The sequence below is a fragment of the Sycon ciliatum genome, chromosome 9 (genome assembly GCF_964019385.1).
Source record: "Sycon ciliatum chromosome 9, ocSycCili1.1, whole genome shotgun sequence".
NCBI lineage: Eukaryota > Metazoa > Porifera > Calcarea > Leucosolenida > Sycettidae > Sycon > Sycon ciliatum.
In genome coordinates, this window is record NC_088651.1 from 11,883,674 (window position 1) to 11,902,383 (window position 18,710).

At 44.6% G+C, this 18,710-nt stretch overlaps 1 protein-coding gene across 5 annotated transcripts in view; it reads left to right on the plus strand.

Annotated features, from left to right (window-relative positions):
• Positions 1–3,327: 3,327 nt before the first annotated feature.
• The window catches only part of LOC135825175 (proteoglycan 4-like), a 49,281-nt gene continuing 33,898 nt past the window's right edge, over positions 3,328–18,710 (plus strand). The window contains exons 1-24 of one of the 5 annotated variants that reach the window (XM_065337900.1): positions 3,328–3,447; positions 5,180–5,284; positions 5,554–5,679; positions 6,003–6,107; positions 6,357–6,482; positions 7,137–7,241; positions 7,492–7,617; positions 7,943–8,047; positions 8,299–8,424; positions 9,497–9,622; positions 9,975–10,079; positions 10,331–10,456; positions 10,798–10,902; positions 11,897–12,022; positions 12,364–12,468; positions 13,440–13,565; positions 13,890–13,994; positions 14,243–14,368; positions 15,441–15,566; positions 15,908–16,012; positions 16,264–16,389; positions 16,731–16,835; positions 17,830–17,955; positions 18,297–18,401. In XM_065337900.1, coding sequence (XP_065193972.1) covers positions 3,417–3,447; positions 5,180–5,284; positions 5,554–5,679; positions 6,003–6,107; positions 6,357–6,482; positions 7,137–7,241; positions 7,492–7,617; positions 7,943–8,047; positions 8,299–8,424; positions 9,497–9,622; positions 9,975–10,079; positions 10,331–10,456; positions 10,798–10,902; positions 11,897–12,022; positions 12,364–12,468; positions 13,440–13,565; positions 13,890–13,994; positions 14,243–14,368; positions 15,441–15,566; positions 15,908–16,012; positions 16,264–16,389; positions 16,731–16,835; positions 17,830–17,955; positions 18,297–18,401 — 2,698 coding nt within the window. In that variant the 5' untranslated portion in view covers positions 3,328–3,416. The remainder of the gene's footprint in view (positions 3,448–5,179; positions 5,285–5,553; positions 5,680–6,002; positions 6,108–6,356; positions 6,483–7,136; positions 7,242–7,491; positions 7,618–7,942; positions 8,048–8,298; positions 8,425–9,496; positions 9,623–9,974; positions 10,080–10,330; positions 10,457–10,797; positions 10,903–11,896; positions 12,023–12,363; positions 12,469–13,439; positions 13,566–13,889; positions 13,995–14,242; positions 14,369–15,440; positions 15,567–15,907; positions 16,013–16,263; positions 16,390–16,730; positions 16,836–17,829; positions 17,956–18,296; positions 18,402–18,710) is intronic. The other 4 variants (XM_065337901.1, XM_065337903.1, XM_065337902.1 and 1 more) reach the window with 4 other exon arrangements.

Below are 18,710 nucleotides of genomic sequence, written 5' to 3' on the forward strand. Positions count from 1 at the left end.
GGTAATATCATCACGGACGACCCAGAAACTTCGTGTGAGCAGGTTACCGCTTCGATAACTGCAGCTGTTGCACAGTTTGTCCCATCCAAAGTTCTGGAAACGAGGCCTTCCGATCCGGTATGGTGGACGCCTGAATGCACCCAGACCGAGAGGGAGAAGGAGAAGCGCTGGCGCGATTGGAGAAAACACCCTTATGACCCAGCACTTCAGCAGGCATTCACCAATTTTGTGACTGTAGCGATCGCCACCCAGTTCCGATCACGACGTGCAAAGGAGGACAGCCTCCGTCGCAGCCTTTCAACTGGGTCCCTCAGAGACAAACAGTGGTGGACGAAGTTGAAGAGCGCTGCAGGCAACCACACACAGCCCGAAATTCCCCTAATTGTCGACTCTGACGGCCGCGAGTGGGCAACAAGCTCAGAGAAAGCAGAGGCATTCGCTCGCTTCTTCTCGAAGAAATGCAGCGTTGCCGGTCCGGCCCTTGTGGAGGCTGACCTACCGGACCCTGCTCCCTCAGATGCTCCGCCTCTTCGCACCATCCGCTTCCGCCCAGAGGCTGTGCGCCGCCTTCAGGCAAAGCTCGATGTCTCCAAGGCTACAGGGCCTGACGGTATTTCTGCTCGCGTCCTTAAGGAATGTGCCCACGAGCTCGCAGAGCCACTGTCCAAGCTATTTGCTTTATGCTTCCGGTCTGGAGTCCAACCTAGGATGTGGAAGACGGCCAACGTGGTTCCGATCCACAAGCGATCTTCCCGCTCAACCCTTAAGAACTATAGGCCCGTATCCTTACTGTGCATAATCTCGAAACTCATGGAAACTCTAGTAAACACACACATCGTAAACTATTTTGAGGACCACTATCTGCTCACGTCGCACCAGTTTGGATTTCGCAGAGGCCTCGGCACATCAGACGCTTTGCAAGCTCTCCAAACTGCCTGGGCAAGCGCTGTGGGCTGCGGAGGGGCGGCTCGTATCCTTGCTGTGGACATCGCAGGAGCGTTTGACCGTGTCTCTCATGTCGGCCTCCTCCACAAGGTGCGCAGCCTGGGCATCGATGGTCCGCTCCAGAGATGGCTTGCCTCGTACCTGGACACCCGTTCATTACAGTGCCTTGTTGGAGGGCGTACGTCAGCTTCGTATACGACCTCCGCTGCAGTCCCCCAGGGAAGCATTCTTGGTCCAACGCTTTTCCTGGCGTACGTCAACGACGCGCCAGACGTTCTCGCTGACGGCGCCAGCTTGGAGGCCTATGCCGATGACACAACCTTATACAGCTTAGTCACCTCCCAGCAGACCCCGGAAGTCGCAGCGCAGTCACTGCAGGTGTCCGTTGACTGACTGCACGAGTGGGGCCGTACGTGGAAAGTGACTTTTGAACCAAATAAATCCCAGGCCATGACAGCCACCCTCAGATGCGCCGGCTTAGATCTCCCCCCACTCCTGTTTGGTGGCACACTGGTGCCCGAGACAACCAGCATCACCCTCCTTGGTGTGAAGGTGGACGCCAAGTTGACCTTTGGCGATCACCTATGCTCCGTAGCCACCCATGCACGCCAACAGCTTGGGGTCCTAAACAGAGCCGCCCCACATCCTGGGGCACACCTACCCAGCTTGGCCATCCGCCGTATTGTTGCCTCGCTTGCCTGCCTGTACAAGCTGCACTACTTGCCTTGTCCACCGCCGGTGCTCTCTGTGTTGCCACCACGCCATATCACCTCTGCCAACCCCAGAACCCGCAGCGAGCACGGTAGTGTTAGTGGCCATGACCACCAGCTCCAACACCACCTGCCTGCATCTGCCCCGCTGGCGCTGAAGCGCTCCTTCCCACACTGCAGCATCAGCGACTGGAACTCCCTCCCTGCCGCTCTCCTGTCCCAGCCTCCCCACCGCAAGAGAATGCAATCATTCAAAACGAACGATTATCGCCATCTTCGCAGCACAAACTGGCTCTGGGCAGTCGATTCCCTATGAATAGTATGATGCTATGATAGTTTCTCCCCACACTCACTCGTGTTAAGCCTTGGGTTTTGCGGGTTTTTCGCATCTTTCTGACCTGTACAGCTCTATCTTCTTTTTTTCTTTTTTTCTTTTTCTATTCAACATCTTATGGCTTCCGATGGCAGCCAAAACGGGAAGATGTGGGTGATAGCCAACCACGGTAAAAGAAGGAGAAGATTATATACATGTACATGAAAAGGAAACAGCCGAAAAGCTATATTGATTAGTTTTTACTTGCAAGTATTATTATTATGGTGCAATCAGTCATCAGCAGGCCCTCAGATTCACTTTAAATTCTTTCAATGATGCAGAAGTCTTCACTGATTCGGGAAGTTGTAACCATGCACAGTAGCCCTGGAAGAATGGCGATCTTGTGAATTGCGTTGACTTGGCCTTGGGAACAGACACTTTGTTTCTGGTTGAGCGGCCCGAAACAAACCAGTTATAAGGCTTTATATGTTCAGGAACACAACCCAAGAGCATTCGATGAACCAACTTACAGAGGCAAGTTAGTCGGCGTTGCTCTAACGGAGTAGTCTGAGCTAATAAGTACAACTCATTGGAGGGAAAGGAAGGTTTCTTCGAGAACAAAATTTTTAGAACTTTCTTATGATGAACTTGAATGGAATCGGATAAGACCTTAGCTAGGCCACACCAGGCTGTGGTAGCATATTCAAACAATGGAAGGAGAAAAATTTTGTATATAGCGGAACGGCACGGAATAGAGAGATGTTTACAATGACTTTTAATATAGCCAAGAGCACGGCTGACTTTATTACAAATGTAATCTACATGAGCCGACCAGGACATGGATGAATCGAACATTACCCCTAGGTGTTTGTGCTCCTTTACCGACTGAATTTCTGTGGGTGAATTGGGAAAGGTGAACTTAAACATTGAGGCAGAATCTGTTAGAAACAGTACTCTGGTTTTTGAAACGTTTGCCTGAAGCCTCCAACTGGACATCGAGGTGACAATCATATTTTATCCTTGTTTTGGTGCGTTTTGGTGCGTGTTTTTGGCCGTGACACCGAGACCTCAGGTCGGCAGAGTCATCAATGCCGCACCATCACTGCTGCGTCTAGGCACAGCGCCTGCTCATTACTTGTCATTTTGTCCTAGTCTCCGTACCATTGTCTTTCCTTATTCTTTTCGAGCTGGTTATGTGAACATAGTAAAAAAATAAAATAAAAAATGTGCTTAAACTGCCTGATAGGTAGTTACTGATATCTAGTGATTTGATTGACAACATCTAGACAAACCACCTTTAGGCATCATGGGTAATGCAATGATTTTTTTTTATAATTTTCGTGTGCAAATCAGATCTCTCGGGTATAACCATACAAACTCCACCAGTGCCAGCGCAAGGAAAAAGTCAAACATCTCAAAGTCCAGGGCAGTTCCAACCAATTTCACCAATGACCAATACAGATGGATCTTATATTTCTGGTGAGCACAAAGAGGGATTATTCTGGTTGTATCAGGCAGCAATATTATTGATCGTGTGAATGTAGGTCCGATTATATTTCTGATTATCACAAAGTGGGCTTGTTCTGCTTGTATAAAGCAGCAGGGCTTTGAACTCCTTCAATCCTAGATAAATCCACATGCACAGTTCTGGAATCCCAGTGACTCTTTAGGATCAGTTTGGACCTTCTTCAATACCAGATCGTCATAGATTTTCAAACTGATGATCGTCACACGAAAGCGTTACTGGAATCCTTAACCCTCTCACTACCAGCCATTCAAATTTCGATCCATGTGGATCGATGCAATAGGCGATCACTAAATATTTCGTCACACGCTCAAATATTGTCGGATTATTACAAATGAGGGCTCTACGTCTTCAGAAAGACCTTGACTATCGACTGCAACTATCACTTTCACTCCTTGGGTCATAATTGGCGCACGATAACGTATTTCTGTAGACTTTGAATTGACTCAACTGCGAAAATAGTGGGTAGTGAAAGGGTTAAAACCAATCTTGCCTTGTGTTGTCGAGTAATGAATGCCCAAATTATATATCTACAGCTTCATTTCGATTGCAGTATCATATCATGGATGAAAAAGTTCGACTTATTGCTGCCAATATCGGTTCTGATATTGGCACTAAATGTCCCTTGACTGTAAGTATCACGCTATCACTTCTTTTATCCTGAACAATGACATATTTAGTACTTGGGTTCAGGCTGTTTGAAGTGCACAGCCAGAAGAACGAGAATTTGCGGTTTCGTAACTCTGGGTTTCACGAACTGAATCCATCATGCAATGAAAATTGATATTCCGACCCCGCCCTGAGAGTTCTGCTACATACCATGAATGTGGCATGCCCAGCATAACAATTACCATGTGATATGTAGCGAGATATGCAGTGTGTGAGAAAGCGTTAGTTATCTGTGGGTTGTTTCGTGATATTGTCCTGGAATCACGTGACACAGCTCGACAAGAGATGATATTTCACCTAGCTGCAGGGAGAAAGTGCTATTTGAAATGTATATGGGCCAAGTTCAGCTAAAAAATGTCTTTGTCAAAAAAAGAAGAAGAGAAAAGACGGAATGGAAAACTGTTTTGGCCGAGCAGGTTCACACTGCGCTTCATTCATGAACCGGTGGCGGAAAAGTAAGAAAGGGAAATGCTGCCCAGAGCATCCTGGTGCTTTCCAAGAAAAACTTGGTCCGTGATTTGGTACTAATGCCGTCGATATGCTCAATTGAACTCAGACGGTGAGCCAATTTAATTATGGTGAAAAGCAAAAGGACAAAATGTCCCGAGTTATAACTAACTGTCCACCAACTCTATCCAGATCATATACAGCCATAACTCGTAACATTTTTCCGTCTCCTTTTTACCATAACATGCGTAATTCTGTGTCATTATCAGAAATGTTTTCTTTGCATTGTGCTCCTTCACAATAGCCACATGTTTGTGTTCGACTGCTCGGAAACTGTCCTTCACTCTTTCAAAGTGTATTAATTTCAAAGCGGTGCTTGGGGCATTTTTAAACTACCTGCGCGCCCTGTACTGCATTCAATAGGTCAAGTAAGGTTTCAAAACCTCTTTATTGGAATAAAAAAAATAGAAAATTTTCAATCTGTTTTAGCTGGTTGTGACCCATATAATCCACTTGGGAATCTACACATCACGTGGAATGTGGGGAATTTGTCATTTTGTCTCTTTGCAGATGCGGATGGTTCAGGAACAACCCTACCAGCAAAACAAGTAACAGCCCAAAGAAGAGGTCAAGGAATGCCTGCAGCAAGCAGTGCAAGTGCATCTCACTTTTCAGGTGAGGCTAAAAAAGGGACTTCTCCAATGATATAGCAGAAGCACATCAGGTTCTGCTAACGGCAATAGAATTTTGACAATTTATATTTCAATATTTATCACTCTTGGATCACGTACTTCGATGGGATGTGGTAAAGCTGCCTGATAGTTTTCAATAGTAAGTTAGTTATTGATATCTAGTGATTGGATTAACAACATCTTGACAAAACGCCTTTAGGCATCATGGATAATGCAATGGGTTTTGTAAATTTTCTTTCGTGTGAAAATCAGATCCCCCGGGTATAACCACTATAACTCCACCAGTGCCAGCGCAAGGAAAAAGTCAAACATCTCAAAGTACAGGGCAGTTCCAACCAATTTCTCCAAAGACCACTACAGATGGATCTTATATTTCTGGTGAGCACAAAGAGGGATTATTCTAGTTTTATCAGGCAGCAATATATTAATCGTGTGAATGAAGGTCTGATTATATTTCTGATTATCTCCACAAAGTGGGCTTGTTCTGCGTGTATAAAGCAGCAGGGCTTTGAACTCCTTCAATCCTAGATAAATCCCCATGTACAATTCTGGAATCCCAGTTACTCTTTAGGATCAGTTTGGAACCTCTTCAATACCTGATTGTGATGGATTTCCAACTGATGATCGTCACAAGAAAGCGTTACTGGAACCTACACATCATGTGTAATGTAGGGAATTTGTCGTTTTTTATCTCCTTGCAGATGCGGATGTGTCAGGCATAACCGTACCAGCAAAACCAGTAACAGCCCAAAGAAAAGTGCAAGGAATGCCTGCAGTGACCAATCCAAGTGCATCTAACATTTCAGGTAAGTCTAAACAAGGAACTTCTCCAATGATATACATGTAGCAGGATCACATCCGCGTGGAAATGGAATCTGGACAGTGTATAGTTCACTCACCACTCTTCAATCACGTAATTCCATGCAATGTGATTAAACTGCCTGATAGGTAGTTACTGATATCTGGTGATTGGATTGACAACATCTTGACAAACCACCTTTAGGCATCAGGGGTAATGCAATGATTTTTTTAATTTTCTTTCATGTGCAAATCAGATCTCCCGGGTATAACCATACCACCTCCACCAGTGCCAGCGCAAGGAAAAAGTCAAACATCTCAAAGTCCAGGGCAGTTCCAACCAATTTATCCAAAGACGACTACAGATGGATCTTATATTTCTGGTGAGCACAAAGAGGGATTATTCTGGTTTTATCGGGCAGCAATAATTATAGTGATCGTGTGAATGCAGAAAGTGTTTGCTCCCCACACCGGAGCTCGCGCTATTCCGCCGACTTAACTTGACACTTGACTGACTCACGACTGCCATCCAGAGCACACGAGAAGTCCATCGAACCTTCGACTCGGCAAACCTGCAAGAAAGCACCACTCCCTGCTCAATACACAGTGTTTCGGGGAATACACCCCTCATCAGTTGAGCTTGTGTGCTCTGGATGGCAGTCGTGAGTCTGTCAAGTTTCAAGTAAAGTCGGCGGAATAGCGCGAGCTCCGGTGTGGGGAGCAAACCCTTTCTTACAAATCATCGCCGAAGTCGCAACCACTACTTCGTAGTGTGAATGCAGGTCTGATTATATTTCTGATTATCACAAAATGAGCTTGTTCTGCTTGTATAAAGCAGCAGGGCTTTGAACTCCTCCAATCCTAGATAAATCCAATGTACATATCTTGAATCCCAGTCACTCTTTAGGATCAGTTTGGAACCTCTTCAATACCGGATTGTGATGGATTTCCAACTGATGATCGTCACAAGAAAGCGTTACTAGGACCTACACATCATGTGTAATGGAGGGAATTTGTCGTTTTTTATCTCCTTGCAGATGCGGCTGTTTCAGGCATAACCTTACCAGCAAAACCAGTAACAGCTCAAAGAAAAGTGCAAGGCATGCCTGCAGTGACCAATCCAAGTGCATCTAACATTTCAGGTAAGTCTAAACAAGGAACTTCTCCAATGATATGCATGAAGCAGGATCATATCCGCGTGGAAATGGAATCTGGACAGTGTATAGTTCACTCACCACTCTTCAATCACGTAATTCCATGCAATGTGGTTAAACTGCCTGATAGGTAGTTACTGATATCTAGTGATTGGATTGACAACATCTTGACAAACCACCTTCAGGCATCAGGGGTAATGCAATGATTTTTTTAAATTTTCTTTCGTGTGCAAATCAGATCTCCCGGGTATAACCATACCACCTCCACCAGTGCCAGCGCGAGGAAAAAGTCAAACATCTCAAAGTACAGGGCAGTTCCAACCAATGTCTCCAAAGACAACTACAGATGGATCTTATATTTCTGGTGAGCACAAAGAGGGGTTTATTCTGGTTTTATCGGGCAGCAATAATTATATTGATCGTGTGAATGCAGGTCTGAATATATTTCTGATTATCACAAAATGGGCTTGTTCTGCTTGTATAAAGCAGCAGGGCTTTGAACTCCTTCAATCCTAGATAAATCCCCATGGACAATTCTCGAATCCCAGTCACTCTTTAGGATCAGTTTGGAACCTCTTCAATACCGGATTGTGATGGATTTCCAACTGATGATCGTCACAAGAAAGCGTTACTGGAACCTACACATCATGTGTAATGTAGGGAATTTGTCGTTTTTTATCTCCTTGCAGATGCGGACGTGTCAGGCATAACCGTACCAGCAAAACCAGTAACAGCCCAAAGAAAAGTGCAAGGAATGCCTGCAGTGACCAATCCAATTGCATCTAACATTTCAGGTAAGTCTAAACAAGGAACTTCTCCAATGATATACATGTAGCAGGATCATATCCGCGTGGAAATGGAATCTGGACAGTGTATAGTTCACTCACCACTCTTCAATCACGTAATTCCATGCAATGTGGTTAAACTGCCTGATAGGTAGTTACTGATATCTAGTGATTGGATTGACAACATCTTGACAAACCACCTTAAGGCATCATGGGTAATGCAATGATTTTTTTTTAATTTTCTTTCGTGTGCAAATCAGATCTCCCTGGTATAACCATACCACCTCCACCAGTGCCAGCGCAAGGAAAAAGTCAAACATCTCAAAGTCCAGGGCAGTTCCAACCAATTTCTCCAAAGACAACTACAGATGGATCTTATATTTCTGGTGAGCACAAAGAGGGATTATTCTGGTTTTATCGGGCAGCAATAATTATAGTGATCGTGTGAATGCAGAAAGTGTTTGCTCCCCACACCGGAGCTCGCGCTATTCCGCCGACTTAACTTGACACTTGACTGACTCACGACTGCCATCCAGAGCACACGAGAAGTCCATCGAACCTTCGACTCGGCAAACCTGCAAGAAAGCACCACTCCCTGCTCAATACACAGTGTTTCGGGGAATTCACCCCTCATCAGTTGAGCTTGTGTCAACATCTTGACAAACCACCTTTAAGCCTGGTTCACATTCGACGCAACGCCAAAGGTACTTGTCGGGAGGGCTGGGGTGAGCTGCAAAATCCTGTACGATTTGTACGACACAACATGGAGCAGTCGTTGCGCCGTTCACCGTCGAACGGCGCGAGTCATAAGGCACGGTCCGTGACGGGGCGACTTTTGGACCTAATTTCTCGTTTTTCGGGACTTCTTTTCAATTATTTCTCCTTGAAAGAAGCTGAATCAAGTTCACAATACCAGTTTTTCGTGAAGACCAAAAAATTAGCCCTCAAAGTTGTGGCATTCAAATAATAGCCCCTGGAAATGATAGAATAGTTTGTCTGTCACGCTTCTGAACTATTCCTAAATACAATAAGTGACATGAGATATTATGTTGCTAAAATTCAACTCAAGTCGTGCTAGCCATTCTGTGAGTTATCATGGGAAGCACAGTGTTCGAAATGCTAAAATTTTCCAAGTACGAATCGGGAGCAGTCGGCGCACGACGCCGTCTCCTGTTCACACTTGAATTGCAGCCGTTTTGTACGCTTGCGTCCCCGTCTACGCCCGTCTACGGTATGAAAAGTTGGATGGATCCAACTCTTCCCGTCGCTTCCCGATTTGTACGGTAGTCCGGTTGCGTTCCCTTTCCTGGTGTTCACATTGGACGCCGTCAGACCGTCCCGTCGCTTCCCGTCGATCCTTACGTCGCGTCCCGTCGCGCTCCGTCGAATGTGAACTAGACTTTAGGCATCATGGGTAATGCAATGATTTTTTTCAATTTTCTTTCGTGTGCAAATCAGATCTCCCGGGTATAACCATACCACCTCCACCAGTGCCAGCGCAAGGAAAAAGTCAAACATCTCAAAGTACAGGGCAGTTCCAACCAATTTCTCCAAAGACAACTACAGATGGATCTTATATTTCCGGTGAGCACAAAGAAGGATTATTCTCGTTTTATCGGGCAGCAATAATTATATTGATTGTGCAATAATATTGATCGTGCGAATGCAGGTCTGATTATATTTCTGATCATCACAAAGTGGGCTTGTTCTGCTTGTATAAAGCAGTAGGGCTTTGAACTCCTTCAATCCCAGATAAATCCCCATGTACAATTCTGGAATCCCAGTCACTCTTTAGGATCAGTTTGGAACCTCTTCAATACCGGATTGTGATGGATTTCCAACTGATGATCGTCACAAGATAGCGTTACTGGAACCCCCCCCCCCCCTACACATCATGTGTAATGTGTGCAATTTGTCGTTTTTTATCTCCTTGCAGATGCGGATGTGTCAGGCATAACCTTACCAGCAAAACCAGTAACAGCCCAAAGAAAAGTGCAAGGAATGCCTGCAGTGACCAATCCAAGTGCATCTAACATTTCAGGTAAGTCTAAACAAGGAACTTCTCCAATGATATACATGTAGCAGGATCATATCCGCGTGGAAATAGAATCTGGACAGTGTACAGTTCACTCACCACTCTTCAATCACGTAATTCCATGCAATGTGGTTAAGCTGCCTGATAGGTAGTTACTGATATCTAGTGATTGGATTGACAACATCTTGACAAACCACCTTTAGGCATCATGGTTAATGCAATGATTTTTTTAAAATTTTCTTTCGTGTGCAAATCAGATCTCCCGGGTATAACCATATCACCTCCACCAGTGCCAGCGCAAGGAAAAAGTCAAACATCTCCAAGTCCAGGGCAGTTCCAACCAATTTCTCCAAAGACCACTACAGATGGATCTTATATTTCTGGTGAGCACAAAGAGGGATTATTCTGGTTTTATCGGGCAGCAATAATTATATTGATTGTGCAATAATATTGATCGTGCGAATGCAGGTCTGATTATATTTCTGATTATTACAAAGTGGGCTTGTTCTGCTTGTATAAAGCAGTAGGGCTTTGAACTCCTTCAATCCTAGATAAATCCCCATGTACAATTCTGGAATCCCAGTCACTCTTTAGGATCAGTTTGGAACCTCTTCAATACCGGATTGTGATGGATTTCCAACTGATGATCGTCACAAGAAAGCGTTACTGGAACCTACACATCATGTGTAATGTAGGGAATTTGTCGTTTTTTATCTCCTTGCAGATGCGGATGTGTCAGGCATAACCTTACCAGCAAAACCAGTAACAGCCCAAAGAAAAGTGCAAGGAATGCCTGCAGTGACCAATCCAAGTGCATCTAACATTTCAGGTAAGTCTAAACAAGGAACTTCTCCAATGATATACATGTAGCAGGATCATATCCGCGTGGAAATGGAATCTTGACAGTATATAGTTCACTCACCACTCTTCAATCACGTAATTCCATGCAATGTGGTTAAACAGCCTGATAGGTAGTTACTGATATCTAGTGATTGGATTGACAACATCTTAACAAACCACCTTTAAGCCTAGTTCACATTCGACGCAACGCCGATGGGACGGGACGTAAGGGCTTGTCGGGAGGGCTGGTGTGAGCTGTAAAATCCTGTACGATTCGTACGACACAACATGCAGCAGTTGTTGCGACGCTCACCGTCGAACGGCGCGAGTCATAAGGCACGGTGCGTGACGGGGCGACTTTTGGACCTAATTTCTCGTTTTTCGGGACTTCTTTTCAATTATTTTTCCTTGAAAGAAGCGGAATCAAGTTCACAGTACCAGTTTTTTGTGAAGACTAAGAAATTAGCCCTCAAGGTTGTGGCATTCAAATAATAGCCCCAGGAAATGATAGAATAGTTCGTCTGTCACGCTTCTGAACTATCCCTAAATAAAATAAGTGACATGAGATCTTATGGTGCTAAAATTAAACTCAAGTGATGTTAGCCATTCTGTGAGTTATCATGGGAAGCACAGTGTTCGAAATGCTAACAATTTCCAAGTACGAATCGGGAGCAGTCGGCGCACGACGCCGTCTCCTGTTCACACTTGAATTGCAGCCGTTTTGTACGCTTGCGTCCCCGTCTACACCCGTCTACGGTATGAAAAGTTGGATCGATTCAACTCTTCCCGTCGCTTCCCGATCTGTACGGTAGTACAGTTGCGTTCCCATTCCTGGTGTTCAAATTGGACGCCGTCAGACCGTCCCGTCGCTTCCCGACGATCCTTACGTCGCGTCCCGTCGCGCCCCGTCGAATGTGAACTAGGCTTTAGGCATTATGGGTAATGCAATGATTTTTTTCAATTTTCTTTCGTGTGCAAATCAGATCTCCCGGGTATAACCATACCACCTCCACCAGTGCCAGCGCAAGGAAAAAGTCAAACATCTCAAAGTACAGGGCAGTTCCAACCAATTCCTCCAAAGACAACTACAGATGGATCTTATATTTCTGGTGAGCACCAAGAGGGATTATTCTGGTTTTATCGGGCAGCAATAATTATATTGATTGTGCAATAAAATTGATCGTGCGAATGCAGGTCTGATTATATTTCTGATTATTACAAAGTGGGCTTGTTCTGCTTGTATAAAGCAGTAGGGCTTTGAACTCCTTCAATCCTAGATAAATCCCCATGTACAATTCTGGAATCCCAGTCACTCTTTAGGATCAGTTTGGAACCTCTTCAATACCGGATTGTGATGGATTTCCAACTGATAATCGTCACAAGAAAGCGTTACTGGAACCTACACATCATGTGTAATGTAGGGAATTTGTCGTTTTTTATCTCCTTGCAGATGCGGATGTGTCAGGCATAACCTTACCAGCAAAACCAGTAACAGCCCAAAGAAAAGTGCAAGGAATGCCTGCAGTGACCAATCCAAGTGCATCTAACATTTCAGGTAAGTCTAAACAAGGAACTTCTCCAATGATATACATGTAGCAGGATCATATCCGCGTGGAAATGGAATCTGGACAGTGTATAGTTCACTCACCACTCTTCAATCACGTAATTCCATGCAATGTGGTTAAACTGCCTGAAAAGGTAGTTACTGATATCTAGTGATTGGATTGACAACATCTTGACAAACCACCTTTAAGCCTAGTTCACATTCGACGCAACGCCGACGGGACGGGACGTAAGGGCTTGTCGGGAAGGCTGGGGTGAGCTGTAAAATCCTGTACTATTCGTACGACACAACATGCAGCAGTCGTTGCGACGTTCACCGTCGAACGGCGCGAGTCATAAGGCACGGTGCGTGACGGGGCGACTTTTGGACCTAATTTCTCGTTTTTCGGGACTTCTTTTCAATTATTTTTCCTTGAAAGAAGCGGAATCAAGTTCACAATACCAGTTTTTCGTGAAGACCAAACAATTAGCCCTCAAAGTTGTGGCATTCAAATAATAGCCCCAGGAAATGATAGAATGGTTCGTCTGTCACGCTTCTGAACTATCCCTAAATACAATAAGTGACATGAGATCTTATGTTGCTAAAATTCAACTCAAGTCGTGCTAGCCATTCTGTGAGTTATCATGGGAAGCACAGTGTTCAAAATGCTAAAATGTTCCAAGTACGAATCGGGAGCAGTCGGCGCACAACCCCGTCTCCTGTTCACACTTGAATTGCAGCCGTTTTGTACGCTTGCGTCCCCGTCTACGCCCACCTACGGTATGAAAAGTTGGATCGATCCAACTCTTCCCGTCGCTTCCCGATCTGTACGGTAGTACGTTTGCGTTCCCATTCCTGGTGTTCACATTGGACGCCGTCGATCCGTACGTTGCGTCCCGTCGCGCTCCGTCGAATGTGAACTAGGCTTTAGGCATCATGGGTAATGCAATGATTTTTTAAATTTTCTTTCGTGTGCAAATCAGATCTCCCGGATATAACCATACCACCTCCACCAGTGCCAGCGCGAGGAAAAAGTCAAGCATCTCAAAGTACAGGGCAGTTCCAACCAATTTCTCCAAAGACCACTACAGATGGATCTTATATTTCTGGTGAGCACAAAGATGGATTATTCTGGTTTTATCGGGCAGCAATAATTGTATTGATCGTGTGAATGCAGGTCTGATTATATTTCTGATTATCACAAAGTGGGCTTGTTCTGCTTGTATAAAGCAGCAGGGCTTTGAACTCCTTCAATCCTAGATAAATCCCCATGTACAATTCTGGAATCCCAGTTACTCTTTAGGATCAGTTTGGAACCTCTTCAATGCCGGATTATGATGGATTTCCAACTGATGATCGTCACAAGAAAGCGTGACTGGAACCTACACATCATGTGTAATGTAGGGAATTTGTCGTTTTTTATCTCCTTGCAGATGCGGATGTGTCAGGCATAACCTTACCAGCAAAACCAGAAACAGCCCAAAGAAAAGTGCAAGGAATGCCTGCAGTGACCAATCCAAGTGCATCTAACATTTCAGGTAAGTCTAAACAAGGAACTTCTCCAATGATATACATGTAGCAGGATCATATCCGCGTGGAAATGGAATCTTGACAGTGTATAGTTCACCCACCACTCTTCAATCATGTAATATCATGCAATGTGGTTAAACTGCCTGATAGGTAGTTACTGATATCTAGTGATTGGATTGACATCTTGACAAACCACCTTAAGGCATCATGGGTAATGCAATGATTTTTTTAAAATTTTCTTTCGTGTGCAAATCAGATCTCCCTGGTATAACCATACCACCTCCACCAGTGCCAGCGCAAGGAAAAAGTCAAACATCTCAAAGTCCAGGGCAGTTCCAACCAATTTCTCCAAAGACAACTACAAATGGATCTTATATTTCTGGTGAGCACAAAGAGGGATTATTCTGGTTTTATCGGGCAGCAATAATTATAGTGATCGTGTGAATGCAGAAAGTGTTTGCTCCCCACACCGGAGCTCGCGCTATTCCGCCGACTTAACTTGACACTTGACTGACTCACGACTGCCATCCAGAGCACACGAGAAGTCCATCGAACCTTCGACTCGGCAAACCTGCAAGAAAGCACCACTCCCTGCTCAATACACAGTGTTTCGGGGAATTCACCCCTCATCAGTTGAGCTTGTGTCAACATCTTGACAAACCACCTTTAAGCCTAGTTCACATTCGACGCAACGCCAAAGGTACTTGTCGGGAGGGCTGGGGTGAGCTGCAAAATCCTGTACGATTTGTACGACACAACATGGAGCAGTCGTTGCGCCGTTCACCGTCGAACGGCGCGAGTCATAAGGCACGGTCCGTGACGGGGCGACTTTTGGACCTAATTTCTCGTTTTTCGGGACTTCTTTTCAATTATTTCTCCTTGAAAGAAGCTGAATCAAGTTCACAATACCAGTTTTTCGTGAAGACCAAAAAATTAGCCCTCAAAGTTGTGGCATTCAAATAATAGCCCCTGGAAATGATAGAATAGTTTGTCTGTCACGCTTCTGAACTATTCCTAAATACAATAAGTGACATGAGATATTATGTTGCTAAAATTCAACTCAAGTCGTGCTAGCCATTCTGTGAGTTATCATGGGAAGCACAGTGTTCGAAATGCTAAAATTTTCCAAGTACGAATCGGGAGCAGTCGGCGCACGACGCCGTCTCCTGTTCACACTTGAATTGCAGCCGTTTTGTACGCTTGCGTCCCCGTCCACGCCCGTCTACGGTATGAAAAGTTGGATGGATCCAACTCTTCCCGTCGCTTCCCGATTTGTACGGTAGTCCGGTTGCGTTCCCTTTCCTGGTGTTCACATTGGACGCCGTCAGACCGTCCCGTCGCTTCCCGTCGATCCTTACGTCGCGTCCCGTCGCGCTCCGTCGAATGTGAACTAGACTTTAGGCATCATGGGTAATGCAATGATTTTTTTCAATTTTCTTTCGTGTGCAAATCAGATCTCCCGGGTATAACCATACCACCTCCACCAGTGCCAGCGCAAGGAAAAAGTCAAACATCTCAAAGTACAGGGCAGTTCCAACCAATTTCTCCAAAGACAACTACAGATGGATCTTATATTTCCGGTGAGCACAAAGAAGGATTATTCTCGTTTTATCGGGCAGCAATAATTATATTGATTGTGCAATAATATTGATCGTGCGAATGCAGGTCTGATTATATTTCTGATCATCACAAAGTGGGCTTGTTCTGCTTGTATAAAGCAGCAGGGCTTTGAACTCCTTCAATCCCAGATAAATCCCCATGTACAATTCTGGAATCCCAGTCACTCTTTCGGATCAGTTTGGAACCTCTTCAATACCGGATTGTGATGGATTTCCAACTGATGATCGCCACAAGAAAGCGTTACTGGAACCTACACATCATGTGTAATGTGTGCAATTTGTCGTTTTTTATCTCCTTGCAGATGCGGATGTGTCAGGCATAACCTTACCAGCAAAACCAGTAACAGCCCAAAGAAAAGTGCAAGGAATGCCTGCAGTGACCAATCCAAGTGCATCTAACATTTCAGGTAAGTCTAAACAAGGAACTTCTCCAATGATATACATGTAGCAGGATCATATCCGCGTGGAAATAGAATCTGGACAGTGTACAGTTCACTCACCACTCTTCAATCACGTAATTCCATGCAATGTGGTTAAGCTGCCTGATAGGTAGTTACTGATATCTAGTGATTGGATTGACAACATCTTGACAAACCACCTTTAGGCATCATGGTTAATGCAATGATTTTTTTAAAATTTTCTTTCGTGTGCAAATCAGATCTCCCGGGTATAACCATATCACCTCCACCAGTGCCAGCGCAAGGAAAAAGTCAAACATCTCCAAGTCCAGGGCAGTTCCAACCAATTTCTCCAAAGACCACTACAGATGGATCTTATATTTCTGGTGAGCACAAAGAGGGATTATTCTGGTTTTATCGGGCAGCAATAATTATATTGATTGTGCAATAATATTGATCGTGCGAATGCAGGTCTGATTATATTTCTGATTATTACAAAGTGGGCTTGTTCTGCTTGTATAAAGCAGTAGGGCTTTGAACTCCTTCAATCCTAGATAAATCCCCATGTACAATTCTGGAATCCCAGTCACTCTTTAGGATCAGTTTGGAACCTCTTCAATACCGGATTGTGATGGATTTCCAACTGATAATCGTCACAAGAAAGCGTTACTGGAACCTACACATCATGTGTAATGTAGGGAATTTGTCGTTTTTTATCTCCTTGCAGATGCGGATGTGTCAGGCATAACCTTACCAGCAAAACCAGTAACAGCCCAAAGAAAAGTGCAAGGAATGCCTGCAGTGACCAATCCAAGTGCATCTAACATTTCAGGTAAGTCTAAACAAGGAACTTCTCCAATGATATACATGTAGCAGGATCATATCCGCGTGGAAATGGAATCTTGACAGTATATAGTTCACTCACCACTCTTCAATCACGTAATTCCATGCAATGTGGTTAAACAGCCTGATAGGTAGTTACTGATATCTAGTGATTGGATTGACAACATCTTAACAATCCACCTTTAAGCCTAGTTCACATTCGACGCAACGCCGATGGGACGGGACGTAAGGGCTTGTCGGGAGGGCTGGTGTGAGCTGTAAAATCCTGTACGATTCGTACGACACAACATGCAGCAGTTGTTGCGACGTTCACCGTCGAACGGCGCGAGTCATAAGGCACGGTGCGTGACGGGGCGACTTTTGGACCTAATTTCTCGTTTTTCGGGACTTCTTTTCAATTATTTTTCCTTGAAAGAAGCGGAATCAAGTTCACAGTACCAGTTTTTTGTGAAGACTAAAAAATTAGCCCTCAAGGTTGTGGCATTCAAATAATAGCCCCAGGAAATGATAGAATAGTTCGTCTGTCACGCTTCTGAACTATCCCTAAATAAAATAAGTGACATGAGATCTTATGGTGCTAAAATTAAACTCAAGTGATGTTAGCCATTCTGTGAGTTATCATGGGAAGCACAGTGTTCGAAATGCTAACATTTTCCAAGTACGAATCGGGAGCAGTCGGCGCACGACGCCGTCTCCTGTTCACACTTGAATTGCAGCCGTTTTGTACGCTTGCGTCCCCGTCTACACCCGTCTACGGTATGAAAAGTTGGATCGATTCAACTCTTCCCGTCGCTTCCCGATCTGTACGGTAGTACAGTTGCGTTCCAATTCCTGGTGTTCAAATTGGACGCCGTCAGACCGTCCCGTCGCTTCCCGACGATCCTTACGTCGCGTCCCGTCGCGCCAAGTCGAATGTGAACTAGACTTTAGGCATTATGGGTAATGCAATGATTTTTTTCAATTTTCTTTCGTGTGCAAATCAGATCTCCCGGGTATAACCATACCACCTCCACCAGTGCCAGCGCAAGGAAAAAGTCAAACATCTCAAAGTACAGGGCAGTTCCAACCAATTTCTCCAAAGACAACTACAGATGGATTTTATATTTCTGGTGAGCACCAAGAGGGATTATTCTGGTTTTATCGGGCAGCAATAATTATATTGATTGTGCAATAATATTGATCGTGCGAATGCAGGTCTGATTATATTTCTGATTATTACAAAGTGGGCTTGTTCTGCTTGTATAAAGCAGTAGGGCTTTGAACTCCTTCAATCCTAGATAAATCCCCATATACAATTCTGGAATCCCAGTCACTCTTTAGGATCAGTTTGGAACCTCTTCAAAACCGGATTGTGATGGATTTCCAACTGATAATCGTCACAAGAAAGCGTTACTGGAACCTACACATCATGTGTAATGTAGGGAATTTGTCGTTTTTTATCTCCTTGCAGATGCGGATGTGTCAGGCATAACCTTACCAGCAAAACACGTAACAGCCCAAAGAAAAGTGCAAGGAATGCCTGCAGTGACCAATCCAAGTGCATCTAACATTTCAGGTAAGTCTAAACAAGGAACTTCTCCAATGATATACATGTAGCAGGATCATATCCGCGTGGAAATGGAATCTGGACAGTGTATAGTTCACTCACCACTCTTCAATCACGTAATTCCATGCAATGTGGTTAAACTGCCTGATAGGTAGTTACTGATATCTAGTGATTGGATTGACAACATTTTGACAAACCACCTTTAAGCCTAGTTCACATTCGACGCAACGCCGACGGGACGGGACGTAAGGGCTTGTCGGGAAGGCTGGGGTGAGCTGTAAAATCCTGTACAATTCGTACGACACAACATGCAGCAGT